At 43.5% G+C, this 22,021-nt stretch overlaps 1 protein-coding gene across 15 annotated transcripts in view; it reads left to right on the top strand.

Moving 5' to 3' along the window:
- The first annotated feature begins 275 nt into the window (after positions 1-275).
- cast (calpastatin) overlaps positions 276-22,021 on the top strand; it is a 100,675-nt gene continuing 78,929 nt past the window's right edge. For 11 of the 15 annotated variants that reach the window (XR_013962126.1, XM_080728450.1, XM_080728449.1 and 8 more), the window contains exons 1-2: positions 291-353; positions 3,838-3,906. Coding sequence is in view for 14 of the 15 variants with exons in the window: in XM_080728450.1 (XP_080584576.1) it covers positions 306-353; positions 3,838-3,906 (117 nt within the window). In the remaining variant the exon portion in view is untranslated. Of the gene's footprint in view, positions 354-1,506; positions 1,607-3,837; positions 3,907-14,601; positions 14,776-22,021 lie in introns of those variants that run through there. The other 4 variants (XM_080728451.1, XM_080728453.1, XM_080728448.1 and 1 more) reach the window with 3 other exon arrangements.

Below are 22,021 nucleotides of genomic sequence, written 5' to 3'. Positions count from 1 at the left end.
TCTTTCATCTCGCACGCAAGCACGCACGCGCGCGCGCGCGCACACACACACACACACACACACACACACACACACACACACAGCAAAACATACAGGCTTCCACTTGCATTGATCACATAACATAAGGACCAAAGTGTTCTTTCTTTGCGGGAGGGGCGTTAGGTTATAATTTATATTTAAGGCGTGCATCGTGCAGTTCTGCTGCACCATATATCCATTCCCTCCAGAGGATTAGCTGCAGATCGCATTGGGAATAAACAGTTTGCACGACACGGTCGTCTTCTTGACATCACAGAAACATCAACATGCCGCACAAGAACAGAACCCACGGTCGTCGTAAAAAAACAAAAGGGGTGAGTTTTTCCTTCTATGAAAACAGACATCTTGGTGCATGGAGTGCAGGCTAACCTGAGGCAAACTGTCATGGTTGTCTCTCTGCCCACTGTATCTCTATAGACTCTATTATAGCCTACTGTTGTTGTTTTAGGAGTTATGAGCTATCATAATAACCATGTGTGCACCGCGCAGACAGTGGGGGAAAGTACTGAGTACATTTACTCAAGTAAGTAGGTTACTGTAAGCAAGTTTGAAATACTTTGACTTGACTATTTATAGTAGGCCTATATAACCTAGCCTACTTTATAGGCTATATTATCCACTACATTTCAGAGGAAGATATTGTACGTTGTAGTCTACTCCTCAGCAAGTATTTGACAGTTTTGCAGATTTAGATTAGCATAGCCTATAAAATGTTTTATGTGCGGATAGCCTAGCCTACATCTATGGGCATAATGGTATGATGTAGGCTAGGCTACTGTAGGCCTACCCATCAGCACATAAAACAAACGTTACAGCAGAAACATTAAAGTGATGTACAGTTGCACACACATTGATGCACATTAATGCATTTAATGTGTTAATGGCATGCGTAATGGCCCCACATTAATACCCACCGGTATATAGGCAACCCATTACGCATACATCTGGTTATTTTAATGACAATCTTTGCAGACTAGGCTTGCATTTTTGAATAGCCTACAGGACCTTTCCTTGTGATATTTATGCATCGCAAAAAAATTACATTGCTAAATGTTTGTGCTACAGTATCTCTTCCACCACTGCATGTGTGGTCTAACTGGCTACGCCTACATCACATCACATCACAGCATCGTGGTGAAGAGTAAACTAAAAGTGTAGGCCTATTTATTTGGAAGAAGACATCATTGTAGGCTACTGTTGCGCAATGCTGATTCACATTGAAGGTTAGGAGTAAACCAACGTTTGAAGGTGAATGCGGTGATTCTTTTGGGCGGAAGAAAAGCAGGCGTTCTGATCTCCTCAAAGTGCGACTTTAAGCTGCGATCGTAGAATAATCTATTCTACTTTACTTTACGCGCTGGCTTGTTGTCGGTCGGGGGAGGAGTGGCTGTGGCGCATGGCTGTGGTGGTGGGACCCATGGGAAAGAGAGAGTGACAACTGCATGTCAGTACAGATCAACTTTTAAGATCGGTTTAAAAAAATTCACCTTCTGCTCCGCGAGGCAATCCGTCTCTCCTCCTAGCTGAGCTGTCCCCCATGGCGTATGCTGCGTATTGGACGTGGACTGTGAGTACAGTACATGGCTACAAGCCATCTGTTTAATTATATTCATCATTAGATTGAGGTTGATGTTATTTTACCCTCTGGGAAAATGTAATCAAGTCTATCCTGTATCAGCCTTGGCAGCCTTAACGAAGGCAATGTGTGTGTTTTTCTTCTTAGCACAGGGTAAAAACAGCAACTGTAAGCTCTTGTAGATAAGTTGTGATGATGTATAGCCTGCTAAGAATGCATAGTTGGAATTTTTGTTTTTACAAGCTTTCAAAGCCAAGCTCTGAATGTGAGGGGAACTGAATGACTTGTCATTTGTCTAGTTGTCATTTTCCAAAAAGATTTGGCTGGCACACAAGATAGGGCTTTGCCCACATCCTGGCTGGCATTGGGTGTGTGTTAACTTTTTAAACATAGGAGATATTGATTGTAGGCTATACACACACACACACACACACACACACACACACACACACACACACACACACACACACACACACACACACACACACACACACACACTATCCTCTGTGTTGCATAACCAATCGGTTCCATTTATTTGCAAGGTTATGGGTTAAGGGGTGGTACTATTTCAACTCTGATACCCGAATATGGTCATACATGGTCATATGGTCATATATGGTCATATATGGTCAACTATGCCAGTGCTTATAAGCATTTCCTTATTTCTGAACTATTTGTTTTGGCTTGAATATTGCATTCCTTGGCTTGAGCATTTTGTACTATTTAAACATACATATTGTTTATTTAGGCCTATTCCATTTTGTGTGGAATGTATTTGTTTTGTCTGCCCTTAAAACCATTATTAGTTGTTAAACTAATAAGCTGAACGCTACAGACAACAATGGGTTGAGAGCAGTGCTTCCTGACACAACAAACAGCCTGCTTCAGTGCTCAGACATGCTTTTCAAATGGTGATTTTATCATAGGAAATTCAAGATGAGACCCTTCGTAGGCTTTGCCTTTACCATAGCCAGAAATACAACGTTCAATAGCCTACAATAATGAAATACCTGAGCATTTTGTACACCCTTTTAGAAGCAAAAACATTTTGCCTGGATAATGTATTTCAAGTATTATTGATCAGCGGGAAAAAAAAGTTACTTACTTATCCACCAGTGTGGGGTAAATTGATCATGTAAAAACCCATGTTATTATTATAATGTTTTTAATACATCTATAAACCTTCCCGAGGACCCCTGGGGGTCCCTGGACCCCACTTTGAGAACCACCAACCTGAAACACTATGTCGACATGGCTGCCGTAATCAGCCCATAAGTGATTCAGCAGCACATACTGCATTAATCATTTTGTTTTTGGATTGCTTAGAACACAGGGCAACTCATCCTATGCCTGAGCGACGCGTGCACTGGATAGTAGATTTACAAGCTCACAACGCATTGTGGAAGCAATGTGTTGTGAGCATGTAGATTGGCTATTTTCACTGTGCGACGCCACATTATTGAGCACTGTGGATCAATGTAGTAGGGTCGGGTGTAGTGTTTCTCTACCTTTTTGAGCGGTGGTCACACCGTCTCCATAGCGTGGCCGTGTGTGTAGGTATGCATGTTTGTTTGTATGTATGTATGTATGTGGGTGGGTGGGTCTGTATGTAGCCTCAAGCCTGTGGTGTAGTACCTTTTCTGACCACACATGTTAAGGGAGGGGCGCTGTTGTTCAGGCCAGGCCCCACACACACACACACACAGGCCCGAGGGGAAGGGGGGAGGGGGGGGAGGGGGGGGGTTGGTGGGTAAACCACCGCTCAGTTCACACGGGTGTGATTTTTTCTACATGGGCACACTTTTCATGTCCCAAGAATCCATGGTCACACCAACATAATACGGGGGTGTAAATATCGTCACTGTCGGGAAGAAACCTTGTATCTCCAAGTTTCAAATGTGTACATTTCTTCGCAAAGTAAAGCCCTGCTTCATCATACAAGGCTGTCGCACAACAGACGATCTACAAGCACACAGCGCCTTGTGCTTGTAGATCGGCTGTTTTCACTAGTTTAAATCATTTTTAAAATGATAAATACAATACTGGCTTTCAAGCAGTTTCAAGGGGCACACTTGACCCTTCTCAGGGGCACACCAAAGGTCCCCAGGACCAGTGGTTGAGAAACACTGGGGTAACCAACTCTCCCTTACGTGTTTGTGTGTGTGTGTGTGTGTGTGTGTGTGTGTGTGTGTGTGTGTGTGTGTGTGTGTGTGTGTGTGCAGCATGGAGACCATACTACCCCAGATGGAGGCCATCAGATCAGCAAGCCCACAGCGACGCACCACGCCAAGGTACTGAGTGAACCCCCCCACCCCCACACACACCCACACACACCCAAACCCACACCCAAACCCACACCCAAACCCACAGCGACGCGCCATGCCAAGGTACTGAGTGAACCCCCCCCCCCCCCCCCCCCCCCCCCACACACACACACACACCCAAACCCACAACGACGCACAACGCCAAGGTACTGAGTGAACCAACCCCCCCCCCCACCCCACCCAAACCCATCCCAAACATCTCCTCTCACAACAAAGAAAAGTATTCTCATAATTGCCTTTCCCTCCCTTGCTGTCTGCCTGCCATACCAGACATCTTCCAAAACTAATATTTACCTTTGAATATGTTTTGAGGAAGTACAGGAGATGAAAGGGGAACGTGTGAACTGTTCCCTAGCCCTAAGGCTTTTTTTTTGTTGATTGATTGATTATTTTATTAGACAAAAATGGAGAACAGTACAAGTATAGTCAATACAATAGAAATGTAGTACGGTACAATTATAGTTAAACACTGTGCCTAAAAGGAACATCCCAAATAACACCTTTTATGCCCTTTTCATGTTGGAAACCCTCTGTATTTAATTCATGGACATAACAAATAGCAAGCAAAGAAAACATTCAATAATATCGCAGTTATAAAAACACTGTGTACAGGATAGGGGAAACAAGGGGGTGGGGCTGAGTTTTCACCTGTCTATGAGAGAAGTGATAACTACCTCCTTCTCTGGCCTCCTGAAAGGTGAGTTTTCAGGGCAGTTTTGAAGGATGCCAGCGAGCTACATGTTTTAAGGGAGGTAGTCAAGGAATTCCACACCTGGGTGGCAGTGTTGTAGAAGGAGAATTTGCCCATGTTTGTCTTGTGGGTTTGTGTTATCAGATCGTTGTGTTGCTCCCTCTGGTGTGGTGGCTGTGGGTGTCGCTAACTTATTGGAGATGTTTGGTCAGATATGCTGGTACTGAGGGGATGGAGGGCAGATATGCTGGTACTGAGGGGATGGAGGGCAGATTTACGTTGACTATTTTGAAAGTCAATCCCATTTTTAGTTGTTTAACCCTGTCTTCAACGCTGAGAGAACTTAGGCTAGCGAAATGTGTGGCAGAAACATGGGTCAATGGGTCAATGGGTCAATGGGTCAATGGGTCATGGGCCCCAGGTGGAGAAGTAGCCCAATCAGTTTGTTTTGGGAGGTTTGTCTTTTTGGTGTTGGAGTACCAGGAGGTGCAAGTGTAGTCAAAGTGGAACTGAATGATGGACCCAGCAAGAGTCCTGAGGGACCTTTAGTTGACAAAAGAGATTCTGCCCAGGAATCTTGCTCTTTGATTTTAGCCTGACACTCAGCCTGAATTGACATTTCGTTTCACTCCATTATTCAGTCTGAGGTTGGTCCCACCCAGGGCGATTGCTGGGATGGGCGTTCACCGTCTGACCAACACATGAAGTAGTGTTGTTATGTGTGGCTGGCTAGTGGCTAGCCTGTTGCTTGCTAGTGCTTGCTTGCTAACCAAAGCAACAGGCAGAATAGGAGCACTACGAACTAGTAATCAAACACAACATAACATGCCTGCTACTGGTGTTTCATAGCGAGATCGATACGATCGCATTTTACCGCAATACACCGCATTTTACCGCGACGCGATGCGCGGTACAGTCCGGTGGCGGCGCTTGTTTACTTGGAAACGCACATGAGTTCTGGGAAACCCCCACCCACGCTGATCACAAGGCGCTGATTCACGACGCTGATTTGCCGTACGGATTTTCGAACGAGGAAGACCTCTTCAATGAGAGGAATTCTAGACCCCTGAATCGCCAAAACAAAAATTTAAAGAGGTGTGGCTAGCGATTCAGGGTCTGGAACTAGGCTACTTTGATTTACTTTTTTGATCACTTTTGTTGCCATGCTATCCCCAGACAGGTATTTGTCAAGAAAACAGCCCAAATAGGTCATTCTCTTCCTTCTAGAGATTACTGTGTCATCAACTTTGACCTTGAAATCTTTTACATTTATCTCACTCAGAGAATGTCTGGTCCCAAAAAGAATGGATTTGGTTTTACCAAGGTATAGAGACAGTTTGTTGGCAGTCCTACCCTAACCTTAATCACAAATACAACCCTAAACTGCTTTGATGGATCACAGCCTCAGGCAGGGGCGTCACAATGGGGGGGAAATGGGACTGAGTTACGAGGGCCCAAAGTGGAGGGGCCCTAGTAACTTTAGCTATTGAAAAATAGCAGATATACAAGCTTGCGCTGCGAGCTTGTAGATCTGCTATTTTTGAAAAGTCGTGAAAATCTTTGAATATATGTATTTTTTAAGCGAACATTTGTAACTCAAATGTTGCTTCTGGGGGGGGGGGGGGTCCCTGGAACAAAATATTTTGAGATGGGGGTCCATGGCCAAATAAATATCATCTTGAGGGTCCTTGACATGAAAAAGTTTGAGCACCACTGACATGGAAACATAGGTTTCTTGCACACATTTTCACGATTTAAAAAAATAGCAGATATACTTAATATATATTATCTGCTATTTTTCAATAGTTAACATTCATGGGGGCCCACAGTGAATCCTTGTACCCAGTGACCTGACATGGGTTGTAGAATATGTTGAGTTTGTCTCCCTCTAGTGAGCACAGACGGAACTTGCTGGCTTGAATTGGAGCCAGTGTGTGTGACCTTCCAGTCTAAAATATGTGTGACCAGGTGTTAAATGTCTGTGGATTAAACATCTCTTAAGCGCCTCTCTATTCACAGAGGTGTGGTTTTCACAAGGCTCTCTGGGACTGGCACCTGCTTCTTCCTAAGCTTGTTAGTAAGCAGTTGTTGTGCTGCCTGTTTGGCTACTAGTAGTGTTGTCATAATACTGTGTGTAGGTTCAGGTTGTCAGTTATATATTTCTATAAAAGAGAATACATGTAGTTTTTGGTGAACAGGAAAAAAAAACACACCGTACCTGTCTTTCAAAGCCATCATAGCCGTTGGGCATAGAGACCTATAGCCATAATAAACTATTATTTAGTCATATTACAGCTTTCCAAAACAGGGTAATCTTTACCAAATAAAATGATGCTGGGAAATACAATAATACAATAAAATGGCATATGAGGTATTAAAAACAAAGCAAGAAATTAAAATAAAAGACACAGAATAATTACAAAAAAGCCAGTCTATGAAAGCAACAGAATCAACTTTATTTTTCACATCACAGGTTTACAGGTGTAATGAAGTGTTTGAAATTTTAGTATTTGTGTAAGGTCCATGGTTTTAGTTGTTTTCAGGAAATGGAAAAGAAAAGGCAGAAAGTTATACATACGGTGCATAAGGTTAGGCACAACGGTGGTAGGTAGTACACCCCGGTAGGTCCACTAAGCAGATATTAAGGTGCCCACTTAAAAGAAGGGATTCATTCATAAGAACTTTCCCCCTCATGTATTTGTCGATCCTGATCTTTTGTGATTGTGTCCATTGTGTCTGTGTGTTCCTGTTGTCAAGTTGTAGTTTAGTTTATTTATGTATTATTTACACTATGCTGCTGTAACGCCTTTATAAATTATATCTCATCTCATAAGTCATTTAGGAAAGTGATAAAGTCCTATAAGAGACCAATCAGTATGTGGTAGAGAGAGATTGACAGTGATTGTAGGTGTCAGTTTAGTGTGACCCGTTGTGACATGCATCTAAATATAGTGACCAACACAACCTCAGGAGTCCAGTTACACATGCACGATACATAAATACACACACACGCATACACACGTGCATGCATGCACGCACGCACGCACGCGCGCACACACACACACACGCACACGCACGCACGCGCACACACACACACACACACACACACACACACACACACACACACACACACACACACACACACACACACACACACACACACACACAGATAGATGCATGTCGTTAGAATAAGGTCATTTGAAGTCCTATTGATTAATTTCAGTCATTGATGTACGGTACCAGATGTGCATATGAGCAATGATGGAGTTTAGAATCCATGTGTAAACACTTCATACTGATGGGTAAACATGTTAACTAATACATAATAACAAACTGATCTATAGAATCATACTTACAGATGTCTTTTAATACCATATTTGCAGGCATTAGATGATTTCAGAACTGCTGAATACAGAACGGGGATCAATCTAAGCTACTCACTTTGTTTAAACTATATTATAATTGAACATGACACCAGTACAAGTATTTAACCTTTGTTTAAACTATATTATAATTGAACATGACACCAGTACAAGTATTTAACCTTTGTTTAAACTAAATTATAATTGAACATGACACCAGTACAAGTATTTAACCTTTGTTTAAACTATATTATAATTGAACATGACACCAGTACAAGTATTTAACCTTTGCTTCCAATTTCATGCTGAAAACTACTTAACCTTTTTCAAGAAAAAGTTGACTATAGCTCCTTTAACCCCATTAAACCTGGCGTCTCTACTTTAGGCACAGCATTAGGCAAACATTTAAAAAATGTTCAAAATATAATATACCCATTAGTGAGAAAGCAGAAGAAATAGCTCAAATAGGTGTTTTACAAGCTATTTGCCATTCTTTCGGTGCAATAGAAAAAGGATTGTGAGGGCTAACTGTACAATTTTATATTCTGGGGGACATATTGAATATGCACGCCTCAGCCTCTGTTTTAAAACCCTGAGATGCTATTTATTATTAAAGAGCTTCTTTCTGAGGAACTATAGTACACTGAGTTCTGTGGAACTGAATGGATTCTATCACAAGTGACTCACAGATTTAAGTTGAACCCATTTATAGGATGGGAACACAGCCAGTTTATACCTTTCAAGACGGGAGCCCATTTTGGAGTAGTTGTTGCTATGTACAGTACATAGCAACATATTGTTTTTGTAATTTTTGAATAAATATTACAAAAGAATCTGAAAACTTTTACAGGATTTAAATAATTTTTATCCCACAATTTTGCAACCCATTTTTTCACCCAGTGCCAATTGCCTATGTAATCCTGGGCTCTGCTCTCCCTCTGCCGTGCCTGGGGAGACAACGAACTGACCTCATGCTTCCTTCAATGCATGAGTAGTCCAAGTTGTTTCTTTTCACCTGACAGGGGGGATTTCCCTGGGATGGACGTAGCACGTGGAAGGAACACGTTATTCCAACCAGTTCCTTTCCCCTCCATCAAGCGCCCCGGCTGGCCAGGGGGAGGCATTATTGAGACCAGGATTACTGCATGTTTTTGTGAGGGTATCAACCCTAGGAGATACGGGGAGAACATGCAAACTCCACACAGAAAGGCCCTATCGCCGACCCCACCAAGGGTGTCGCGATGATGACACGGAGGGAGAAACACGCCCCCAGCACCCACAGCGTCCCCCGGCGGGAATCAATTTACAGGATTTAGAGGACATTTTCAGTCCTAAATATGTTAATGTGTTTTTATTTGATGTTTATTACTTAAAGTGTAAGTATTAGTTAAAAGTAGTAATTTAAAGGTGTTGTGCAAGTGATTTCTTTGTTTAAAACAAACTTTTTTTGTGGAAATATTGTTGATATAATAGAGTGATACACATTTTCAGGTGGGTTGCCAATTTGATGCAGTCAGGGGAACCTGACTATCACCTTCAATAATACACACCTTGTATAAATAAAGTCCAGGATTGGTTTCAAGGCCTCTGTGGTTCCCATGGTAACTGGTCAAACAGGCTTGGCCAGATGCCACCTCCAACAGGTGTGTCTGTACTGTAGCAGCACTGTGGTTCTGTAGGAATTAGAAAATAATTGCAAACATTTTATTTGCGTGTATATACTGTGTGTGTGTGTGTGTGTGTGTGTGTGTGTGTGTGTGTGTGTGTGTGTGTGTGCGTGTGCGTGTGCGTGTGCGTGCGTGCCCGTAGGAGCAATGACCAGTATCATCGTGGTGCATCCGACACAAAGCTAAATCAGGCTTTAGTGGTTAATAAAAACAAATTGATTCAATCAATTATAATATATTTTTCATGTCGATTCATTGATACATGACCAAAAAAACATGCTTCTTGACTAGTCGATTAATTGAAAAAGTAATCGATAGGATAATCCCTTAGAAAATAATTGCTAGTTGCAGCACTATTACAGCAACCTGTGTGAACGTACACATTATGTACGTTTTGTGTTGTAGCTGCCAGAACAAAGGCAGTTGTTCTGCTGCTGATTCTCTCACAGTGACTCAGTCCTCGCTCCACCCAAACACTCCCTGAGACGTGCAGCGCAGGCTGAAGTCATGCTTGAGGTTCACTCACAGAGATATGACTGGAATTGTACTTTGCCTTCCCACTATTTGGTCATCGCTTTGTGTTCTGTGATTTTGGCGTAAGTAACGATGGGAGCGGCTTTGACTTGCATGACAAAACTTGTCCACCCTGTTCAGTGTTCACCGTGCGTTATGGAGGCCAGTCCTTCACAACACTGCTTTTATTCCAGCTTAATCGGGTGCGCCTTCGCGGTGCGAGGCGTTGTGTGCTTGTGTGCTTGTAGATCTATTGTTTTCACTACTGTTGTGTGACAGCCTTGTATGATAAAGCAGGGCTTTACTTTGCGAAGAAACGCACACATTTGAAACTTGGAGATACAAGGTTTCTTTCTGACAATGATGATATTTTATATTGGTGTGACCATGGATTCTTGGGACATGAAAAGTGTGCCCATGCAGAAAAAAGCTTGAGAAGAACTGTCTTAATGAGATAGTTGAACATTTAGACGGGACCACTTTTGTCTCAAGTCCTTTTAAAAAGCATTCTTGATGACGTCTGCACACCAAAGAACCTCCCTAGAATCTGGTGTGGTTTTATGCACTCTAGTTCATGTGGTATGACAGCTATATTTCATTTACAATGCCATGTCTTAGCCATGAACTAAAACATGCATGCATGATTGGCTGTGTGCGTGCGTGTGTGTGTGTGTGCGTGCGCGTTTATGTGTGTATGCGTAAATACACAATGTCCTTTTTCCTTCGCCTCCGCAAGCTTCCTGTGATTACAGAGTCAGAGAATACAGTCAGGAGTCAGGAAGGTTTTCAGCTGAACTTGGTCTCACTTGGCAGATAGTTGGACACAGCTGTAATGTAAAACACAAGTATGGCCCCTCCCTAATAAATACGTAGACGTAGTCATGCTGGTTCCTCAACTTATGGTTTATTACTGTGTGTTTAGATGGTGGAATCACAATGCAATGTAAACAGACTGCCCGTCTCTGTGTCCGTCCGTCCACCACGCGTGTCTCCAGGCACATGTGCCGCTGCATATTAATGTGTGTACGTACAGTATGCATGGCCGTGCTCACTCCCATAATGTGTGTACGTACGTACAGTATGCATGGCCGTGCTCACTCCCATAATGTGTGTACGTACGTACAGTATGCATGGCCGTGCTCACTCCCATAATGTGTGTACGTACAGTATGCATGGCCGTGCTCACTCTCATAATGTGTGTACGTACAGTATGCATGGCCGTGCTCACTCTCATAATGTGTGTACGTACAGTATGCATGGCCGTGCTCACTCACATAATGTGTGTAGGTACAGTATGTATGGCCGTGCTCACTCCCATAATGTGTGTAGGTACAGTATGCATGGCCGTGCTCACTCACATAATGTGTGTAGGTACAGTATGCATGGCCGTGCTCACTCTCATAATGTGTGTAGGTACAGTATGCATGGCCGTGCTCACTCACATAATGTGTGTAGGTACAGTATGCATGGCCGTGCTCACTCTCATAATGTGTGTAGGTACAGTATGCATGGCCGTGCTCACTCACATAATGTGTGTAGGTACAGTATGCATGGCCGTGCTCACTCACATAATGTGTGTAGGTACAGTATGCATGGCCTAGCTCACTCACATAATGTGTGTAGGTACAGTATGCATGGCCGTGCTCACTCACATAATGTGTGTAGGTACAGTATGCATGGCCGTGCTCACTCACATAATGTGTGTAGGTACAGTATGCATGGCCGTGCTCACTCACATAATGTGTGTAGGTACAGTATGCATGGCCGTGCTCACTCACATAATGTGTGTAGGTACAGTATGCATGGCCGTGCTCACTCACATAATGTGTGTACGTACAGTATGCATGGCCGTGCTCACTCACATAATGTGTGTAGGTACAGTATGCATGGCCTAGCTCACTCACATAATGTGTGTAGGTACAGTATGCATGGCCGTGCTCACTCACATAATGTGTGTAGGTACAGTATGCATGGCCGTGCTCACTCCCATAATGTGTGTAGGTACAGTATGCATGGCCTAGCTCACTCACATAATGTGTGTAGGTACAGTATGTATGGCCTAGCTCACTCACATAATGTGTGTAGGTACAGTATGCATGGCCGTGCTCACTCACATAATGTGTGTAGGTACAGTATGCATGGCCGTGCTCACTCACATAATGTGTGTAGGTACAGTATGCATGGCCGTGCTCACTCACATAATGTGTGTAGGTACAGTATGTATGGCCGTGCTCACTCACATAATGTGTGTAGGTACAGTATGCATGGCCGTGCTCACTCACATAATGTGTGTAGGTACAGTATGTATGGCCGTGCTCACTCACATAATGTGTGTAGGTACAGTATGCATGGCCTAGCTCACTCACATAATGTGTGTAGGTACAGTATGTATGGCCTAGCTCACTCACATAATGTGTGTAGGTACAGTATGCATGGCCGTGCTCACTCACATAATGTGTGTAGGTACAGTATGCATGGCCGTGCTCACTCACATAATGTGTGTAGGTACAGTATGCATGGCCGTGCTCACTCACATAATGTGTGTAGGTACAGTATGCATGGCCGTGCTCACTCACATAATGTGTGTAGGTACAGTATGCATGGCCGTGCTCACTCTCATAATGTGTGTAGGTACAGTATGTATGGCCGTGCTCACTCCCATAATGTGTGTAGGTACAGTATGCATGGCCGTGCTCACTCTCATAATGTGTGTAGGTACAGTATGCATGGCCGTGCTCACTCTCATAATGTGTGTAGGTACAGTATGCATGGCCGTGCTCACTCTCATAATGTGTGTAGGTACAGTATGTATGGCCGTGCTCACTCCCATAATGTGTGTAGGTACAGTATGCATGGCCGTGCTCACTCTCATAATGTGTGTAGGTACAGTATGCATGGCCGTGCTCACTCTCATAATGTGTGTAGGTACAGTATGTATGGCCGTGCTCACTCCCATAATGTGTGTAGGTACAGTATGCATGGCCGTGCTCACTCTCATAATGTGTGTAGGTACAGTATGCATGGCCGTGCTCACTCTCAGCCGTATCCATTTCAAGCAGAAGTGTCTCGGTGGCGTGGGGTCAGGTCCGTGCCACGGTCACTTCCCTTTATAGCTCACACAGTAAAAGCTCAGGCGGTGGTGATCGCCCTGCTACCCTCCACGCCTACTTATGTATGTCGTCCTGTGACGGAAATAATCTGTTCTTTTCACCCAAAAGCCTGAAAGCCAGTTGAAAAGCTGCAAATGTGTTGTTTTAGGGTTTTTAGGCTACACCCCTTATCAACAGAGTATACCGTCTCTGTTGGACGGATGTCCAAAACTCTTGCTTTCCAGGATTCAAATTCGACAATAGCGAAAGTAACAGATCCACTACTTTTCATACTTTAGTGCAGTGGCTCTCAAAGTGGATTCCAGGGATTCTGTGGGTTCGTTTAGGGGGGAACAAGTACTTACAGACTTGTAAGTGTCTAAATTGAAACTTACAAGTCTGTAACTCTGACAGTGTACAAATGGAACCAAATGAACCTGTGTACACTGTCAGAGTTAAGGGGGAGACCTTGACATTTGAAAGTTTGAGAAACACTGCAGTTTAGTGCGACGCTGTAGTACAAAAAAACACACGCACTCAAAAAGTTTGAATATGAAAGTAAGAGGTTTCTGCCCGACGGCAACAATAAACGTCCTCCTCATCCCCCCCAGCCTGGAGCCTCGCTGCCCCCCCCCCCCCCCCCCCCCCACCCACCCAGTGGTGTCAGTTCAGCAACAGCTAGGCAAGGATGGGAGTCCTCATGGAAAAGAGGCATTACATTTTGTATAACACGGTTCTATTGTGATCTACATGCTCACAACGCCTCAATGCGGCAATTTTCACAATGTCTGAAAAAACAAGTTTTGTCAGTTTTTTACACAGGTTTCTACGGTTTCTTGGGCTGGATATGGCAGCCTGGAACGGTTGTTCAAGTGCAGCTAAACTTGGCATGTTAGTAAACGTGCCACAATTAACAATAATGAATTGCACCTGTGCAGCTGACCTACAGAACCTGGGAATATACCATCTTGTCAAGATGGGGAGAATAAAAGTGTGGAGAATATAATTATAATACCTTGTTAAAGTGACGATTTTGTTACATTTAGCATTTGTAGTTATTTTACTGTAATTTAACAACATAATAACCAGCGCAGATAGACAAAGAGACATTCGTGGATTTATATTTAAAAGTAACTTTTATTTCCCCCCCCCCCCCCCCCCCGGTATGGCAGCTGCATACCCCTGCCATACCTAATTGACGCCCCTGCACCCACCCACCCTCTGCCCCCCCCCACTCTGCTCTCTGACCATGACCCACTCTCCCTACAGTGTGTCCCCGCCTCCCCAGTCCACTGTCCCCTCCCCCCTCCTCCCTCTCCGCTCCGTAGCGTTCTGTGTGGAGCATGCTGCCTCTCTCTCTCTAACATACTGTAGCAGCAAACACAAGGCACACGCGCTGCGCTGACACTGGGAGAACACATTGAGCAGCCAACATGGGCCAGTTACTGAGCTGGATCCGAGGAGGACCGCCACGGGACCACCCGGCCCTCCAGGACGTGGCCGTGGAACAGCAGGTCTGTCTGGGTGTCTTGTCTGTCTGTCTGTCTGTCTGTCTGTCTGTCTGTCTGCCTGTGTCCCGTGTTTTGTTTTGTTTTGTTGCAAACAGTAGGATTGTGTGATGATCCCGTGCGTGAATGGGTTGTTGGTTTTGCGAGACGCGTTTTGTGTGTTTAGCAAAAGGCTTAATGCAGGAAGGCATGTCTTCCCGAAAAGTTGCCCTGGCTGGCATGGATCCAAGTCCAAGAACTCTCCCTCCCCTCCCCTCCCCTCCCCCCCCCTCTCTCTGGGCTGGGAGGAGAGAGAGAGCGCTGGAATGTGAGAGTCTAGTCTCTCGGTCAACCTCTGGTCGTTCACACAGTTGAAGTGTGTGTGTGTGTGTGTGTGTGTGTGTGTGTGTGTGTGTGTGTGTGTGTGTGTGTGTGTGTGTGTGTGTGTGTGTGTGTGTGTGTGTGTGTGTGTTGCGGGTGTCGACTGGTGAGATATTAATTCAAGTCCCCGGACGGGACAAGGCCCGTGTTGTTCAGGACGTTCTGTTTGCTCCGAGTGAAGCAGGAAATCTGGGAGCCTTGCTTGTCTTGACTTCAGAAATGACCATCACAAAGTACACACCCACACATAGTCACATACACACACACACATAGTCACATACACACCCACACATAGTCACATACACACCCACACATAGTCACATACACACACACACATAGTCACATACACACACACACATAGTCACATACACACACACATCGTTGTAGCAATAATAATAACAACAATTTCAGTGGCGTCAGTTCAGCAAAAGCTAGGGTATGGCAAAGATGGGAGTCCTCATGGAAAAGAGGCATTACATTTTGTATAACACAGTTCTATTGTGAAAATAGCAGATCTACATGCTCACAACGCCTCGCGCTGCGAGGTGTTGTGAGCATGTATATCGGCTATTTTCACAATGTCTGAAAAAAAAAGAGTTTTGTCAGTTTTTTACACAGGTTTCTACAGTTTTTGGGCTGGATATGGCAGCCAGGAATGGTTGCTCAAGTGCAGTTAAACTTAGCATGTTATTAGGGGAAATCTCGCTTTTGCGAACGCCCATCATTTCGACCAGAGGGTTAGCGACTCACTCCACGGAGGTTAAGGTTAGGGTGAGGGTTAGCGACTCACTCCACGGAGGTTAAGGTTAGGGTGAGGGTTAGCGACTCACTCCACGGAGGTTAAGGTTAGGGTGAGGGTTAGCGACTCACTCCACGGAGGTTAAGGTTAGGGTGAGGGTTAGAGACTCACTCCACGGAGGTTAAGGTTAGGGTGAGGGTTAGAGTCGGGTGTCGAAAAGATGAACATAGCGACACGCTCCCTGTTATTAAACGTGCCACAATTAACAATAAAGCATTGCACCTGTGCAGCTGACCTGCGGAACCTGGGAATATACCATCTTGTCAAACTGGGGAGAACACAAGTGTGGAGAATATAATTTATAATACCTTGTTAAAGTGACCATTTTGTAAAATTTTGCATCTGTAGTTATTTTACTGTAATTTAACAACATAATAACCAGCACAGATAGACAAAGAGACATTCATGGATTTATATTTAAAAGTAACTTTTATTTTCCCCCCTGGACCCAGGGTATGGCATACCCCTGCCATACCCAAGTGACGCCCCTGAACAATTTCCTTTGAGAGCAAGGAAGGACTTGCTTAACAAGCATATTTTTCTTGTATTAAGAAGAGAGGTTGTACAGCAGGTTATGATTTTACATGATTGATGTGTTTACTCTGTAGGTGTGCAGGTTTTCTTGCACTGCAGGCTGAACGTAATGATGTGTGCACGCTTACTAACTGACAGAGAGAGTCCATTCGTCAGTGTGGTTGGACAACGGGTCGTCATTGTTTATTCACTTGTCTTTACCTTGGCTATCAGTGGAGTCAGAGTTAGTTGTGTGAGTCACAGCTCTGTGTGTAAAAGGTTCGATCATGAATGCTACGGCTTTACAAAGCACTATGGACACAGAGAAACACTCTGAAATCCTGAGGGTTCATTTGACTCAGGTAGTGTACAGATGTAACCAAATGGACCCGTAACTGTGAAGCCTATCTGCACTGCTTTGGTGGGAGGCTCTGTGTTGTGCTTCCTTTGGGGACTTTCCTGTGGCTGTTATTATTGTCCTTATTATTGTGGGGGGTCCCCAGATGTTTGGGGGGTCCCCAGATGTTTGGCTAAATGTTAACATTGTTTTCTCACTCAACAGTAAACAGACCAACATACTGTACAGTATAAGTGTATGCAGGGTATCTGCACATTTCTAAAGTGAAACTCGTTCTTCTGCTATACCACAAAAATGTGGAATGCCTTACCGAAGGTCTTAAAGGAGTGTGGATCACTCACTAGCATCCGTATCCTCCCCTGCCCCTTTTTTGTATATACTTACGGTTTGTATAGACTTACTGTATTTTGTTCTTTCATTTTTTTACTGACTATATCTACTGCATAGTACTGTGTTCTATCCGTCTGTCATTCAATGTTATATGAGATACTTAAATGGTTTCCTGTGGAAATAAGCTTAGTATTTTCTAGGATCTCCTTTTAGTAGACCTTGTACCAGTGAACTGTACCGTCATGAAACTGTACCTTTTCCTATGCAAAAGTCTTTAATCAATCAATCAATCAAAGACAATTTAAGGACTTTAAAGACGCCTCGCAAGTCGCAACGCGAGGCGTTGTGAGCATGTAGATCTGCTATTTTCACAATGTAATAGATCGAGACAAACTAAATAATGCCAAGTCCTACAATTCCAAGTGCTTGTGCAGGGTGGGGGGGGTCCCCAGTTCAAATATGATTCTTTTGGGGGTCACAGCCTGAAAAGGTTGAGAACCACTGCTCTTACTGACAGTGACGTCTTGTCTCCCACCCTGACCCACCTTCCTCATCATCATCATCATCATCATCATCATCATCATCATCATCATCATCATCATGGTCATCATGGTCATCATCATCATCATCATCATCATCATCATCATCATCATCATCATCATCATGGTCATCCTCCTCTGTTAAAGCTCCTCTAATTAAGCAGACAGGAAACTGAGGAATCTCAAGTCGATGTGCAAAACCATCACATTGACGTCCAGTGATGACAAATGGACAATGGTGTCACGATGATCTGCCACCCCCGACAACACAGGGCCATTTCCTGTGAAGTCTGTCACACGTATATTATGTTGCCAGCACTCAAGGAATTTCCTTTTCTCATGTTTTATTGACCTCAATGGACAGGAGCAAACGTACGTGTTTTGACTTTATCTAATTAGGAGTGTTGCAGGCTTTCTGCTCTGTTGCAGATATCTCTTTATACACATATTATGTCACAGACTGGAATGACTGCATGTTCAGTTTCTTTTAATACTTCACATGCTACATTTCTATTACACAGACAGGTGGTAATAATAAATGAGTTTTCAGTGCTGCTCAAGTGGTCAGACTTGGGGGTGGGGGGTGAGGGGGTCCCGTTAAATGTCTTGCTCAAGGACACTTTAACACATTGCCAGGGGCCGGGAATTGAACTCGGAACCTTCTGCTTCCCAGGCGCGTTGCAAGGTTGCTGTGTGAAGAAAAAAAAAGATACCACAAAAATGTCCTTGATATAATTTTTTTCTTTTTTACAGAAAAGAACAATTTACGCACACAATACAAACAAAACATAATTAGCGATTAGCTGTTGTTCATTTCAACGAGACTTGCAGGTTAATTGAAGGTTAAATTAAGTAAACAGGTTGGGATACATTTCTGTGTGAAATGCAATTAAACGCCTTAGATCAGGGGTTCTCAAACTTGGGGTCGGGACCCCAAGTGAGGTCCCCAAATTATTTTGTGGGGTCCCCAGATGATTAGCTTAATGTCATTTTCTTTTCTCACCCAACAGTAAAGAAACCAACACACAGTATAAGTGTATACAGGGTATCTGCACATTTCTAAAGTGTCAATTTAAGGACTTTCAAGACCGTTTTAATACCAAACTGTCAAATATTAAGTAAGCTAGAGGTGAAAAATAGCCGATCTACATGCACGAGGCGTTGTCACAATATTTATCTGTAGAACCGATTCACATTAAATGTCATACCTACAATTCCAAGTGCTTGTCAGGGTGGGGGTCCCCAGTTCAAATATGTTTATTTTGGGGGTCGTGGCCTAAAAAGGTTTGAGAACCCCTGCCTTAGATATATTCCCCATACAAACACTGTTCGTTTCTTGCTCATCTGGATTGGGTCATCTGTGTGTGTGTTGAGAGAGAGAGGGGAGGGGCAGTGCTTGGTGCACAGTTTGGAGCACGTGCAGCCTGCAGGCGGCCTGGGGCAGGGTGTGAGTTCAGAGCACTGAGAGCATGTGAGAGGAAGTCAACATGTATGTGCACTCACTGTGTGTGTGTGACTGAGTACACATTGTCATTTATATGTTCTATACCAGGACCAGACAATGTATCAACGTGGTGAAATAAGACTAGATTATATCATCTGCCAAATGTTGCACACTGTACTAACGTGATATGGAAATAAAGTGACTCCGAAATCAGCTTTATTGTCAAGTTTACAGAAATAAAAAATGGGTGACATACAGTAGCTCCCATTGATTGATTGAAGACTTTATTAGAAGTTTGTATAGGAAAAGGTACAGTTTCATGATGGTACAGTTCACTGGTACAAGGTCTACTAAAAGGAGATCCTAGAAAAGACTAAGCTTATTTCCACAGGAAACCATTGAAGTATCTCATATAACATTGAATGACAGACGGATAGAACACAGTACTATGCAGTAGATATAGTCAGGAAAAAAAGAAGGAATAAAAAAAAAACAGTAAGTCTATAAAAACAGTAAGTATATACAAAGAAGGGTCAGGGGAGGGTAGGGCTGGGCTAGGTTTGTTTTTACCAGTTGCGAATGGCTGCCGCCTGTAAGTGTTTTTTCAGGGCGATTTTAAAGGATGCTAGGGATCCACACTCCTTTATGGCCTTCGGTAGGGCGTTCCACATTTTGGTGGTATAGCAGAAGAACGAGTTTGACCCTATCGTATTGTTATTTCCATAGAAAGAAAGAAAGAAAGAAAGAAAGAAAGACATTGAAGAATTAAGGGGGGAGGGGGGCAAGGGGGAAATGAGGTCAAAAACAAGAAAAACTAAAAACTAATTATCTACAAGGGTTGTTTTTTCCTTGTTTTAATCACCCTCATTTTATGCTTTAATTTTTCTAATAGCTAAAATATCAGATCTAAAAGCTCACAACAGTCACAATACAATATCTATCGTACAATACAATATTGTGATATTTGACTCTGTTCATATCGCCCAGCCCTATTTTCTCCAGCACACATGTGTTCTGCATGTGAAGATAGATGATGCATACTGTACTAAATGCACCTCCCACTCTGCGATCCCTTATTCATCACACATCAGTGTTTGGGAGCTCCGGTATTCCGTGGGGTTGTGAGGAAGCCAGGCTGCATCAGTGAAAAGAGTCCTGCTTTCAGATGAGTCTCTTCTCTGTCAGCTTGGCTGCTGATCTAATCCTGCATGCTGGCTGATCTCTGTTGGTTGGTTATATAAATGAATGTAGTCTGGGACAGTGGCGTCAGTTCAGCAAAATCTAGAGTATGGCAAAGATGGGAGTCCTCATGGAAAAGAGGCATTACATTTTGTATAACACGGTGCTATTGTGAAAATAGCAGATCTACATTCTCACAACGCCTCGAGGCGTTGTGAGCATGTAGATCGGCTATTTTTTTTACTCAGGTTTCTATGGTTTCTTGGGCTGGATATGGCAGCCTGGAACGGTTGTTCAAGTGCAGCTAAACTTGGCATGTTAGTAAACGCGCCACAATTAACAATAATGCATTGCACCTGTGCAGCTGACCTGCGGAACCTGGGAATATACCATCCTGTCAAGCTTCGGGAGAATACAAGTGTGGAGAATAGAATTATAATACCTTGTTAAAGTGACCATTTTGTTAAATGTTGCATTTGTAGTTATTTACTGTAATTTAACAACATAATAACCAGCGCAGATAGAAAAAGAGACATTCATGGATTCATATTTAAAAGTAACTATTATTCCCCCCCCCCCCCCCCTGGACCCAGGGTATGGCAGCTGCGTACCCCTGCCATACCCAGTTGACGCCCCTCGTCTGGGCCAGCTTCCAGGGCCTGGGGAGAATGAATGCACTCTGGGTGTTTCTGAACACAAACTCTCTCTGACATTCTGTTCCTCTGTGTCCCTGTGCAGGCTTCAGCAAAAAGCTACCGCGTTTGACAGATGTTTTTGTTTGTTGCCAGACATAATATTACATCAGGGGTCTTCAACGTTTTCAGGCCAAGGACCCCTTAGTTGAGAGAAAGATGAAGCAGGGACCCCCTCAACCTGTTCATAGATTCCATATAGTTTGACAGCACAATCATCAGTGTATTTTGGATTCATGTCAATTTGCGTTTTCAGATATTTAACCACTTGAACCGTCAATACTTAATAAACTTGACCTTTCACTCTGTACTTAGTCTGCTCTTTTTCCCCTGTGCACCAAACCTCTTTGCCAAAAATAGCAGTTCTACAAGCTCAACGCCTCGCAGTTTCAAAAGTCAGTTATGATTTGGGGTGCTAAGGCATCTGCAATGATGTTTTACACAATATTCAAATTTTTCGAGAAGGATCTGTATACAGGAAACATAAGACCAGCAGTCAGCAGTACAGTATGTACAGTATGTACATGAGGTTAAGCATAAGGTGGTAAAATATTGACGTGTCTGCAGGGAAAGTTAAGTCCACACAAAGGAAATATTCACTTGAAGGGAGAACAAAAAGGAGGAAAGAAAAAGTAAAGTAAATGTTTGTTAATTTTGACGGGACAGCGTATATTTATGAACAACACATGATGTAAATGCACCTGACCTCCATCTGGAGTCCTCAACATAAAACAGGCAACTATATCATAATAATAACACTACAAGAAACACAGAAAAGGTTAACAGGTCAGTCTGAGTGACAGGCGGTGGTCAGGCCTTGTCCAGCAGTCAGATGGTAGCCTGATAACCGTACCAGGTACAGACACAGGAAACTGTAATGTGATATCACAGAGATACTTCACTTTCATAAACATGCTACAGTGGCTTGTTTAAGCTAGTAGATATTATGATACTGTAACAACCCTGCAAGAGATGGGGCCGTAACTCGCCATGCCAAGCGGACTAGCCTTCTTGGCGTTGCTTCACTGTCTGCTGAGT

The sequence above is a fragment of the Nannobrachium achirus genome, assembly GCF_963921795.1.
Source record: "Nannobrachium achirus genome assembly, chromosome: 6".
NCBI lineage: Eukaryota > Metazoa > Chordata > Actinopteri > Myctophiformes > Myctophidae > Nannobrachium > Nannobrachium achirus.
The sequence above is the reverse complement of the archived record's forward strand: the minus strand, read 5'-3'. Positions and strand labels throughout refer to the sequence as shown.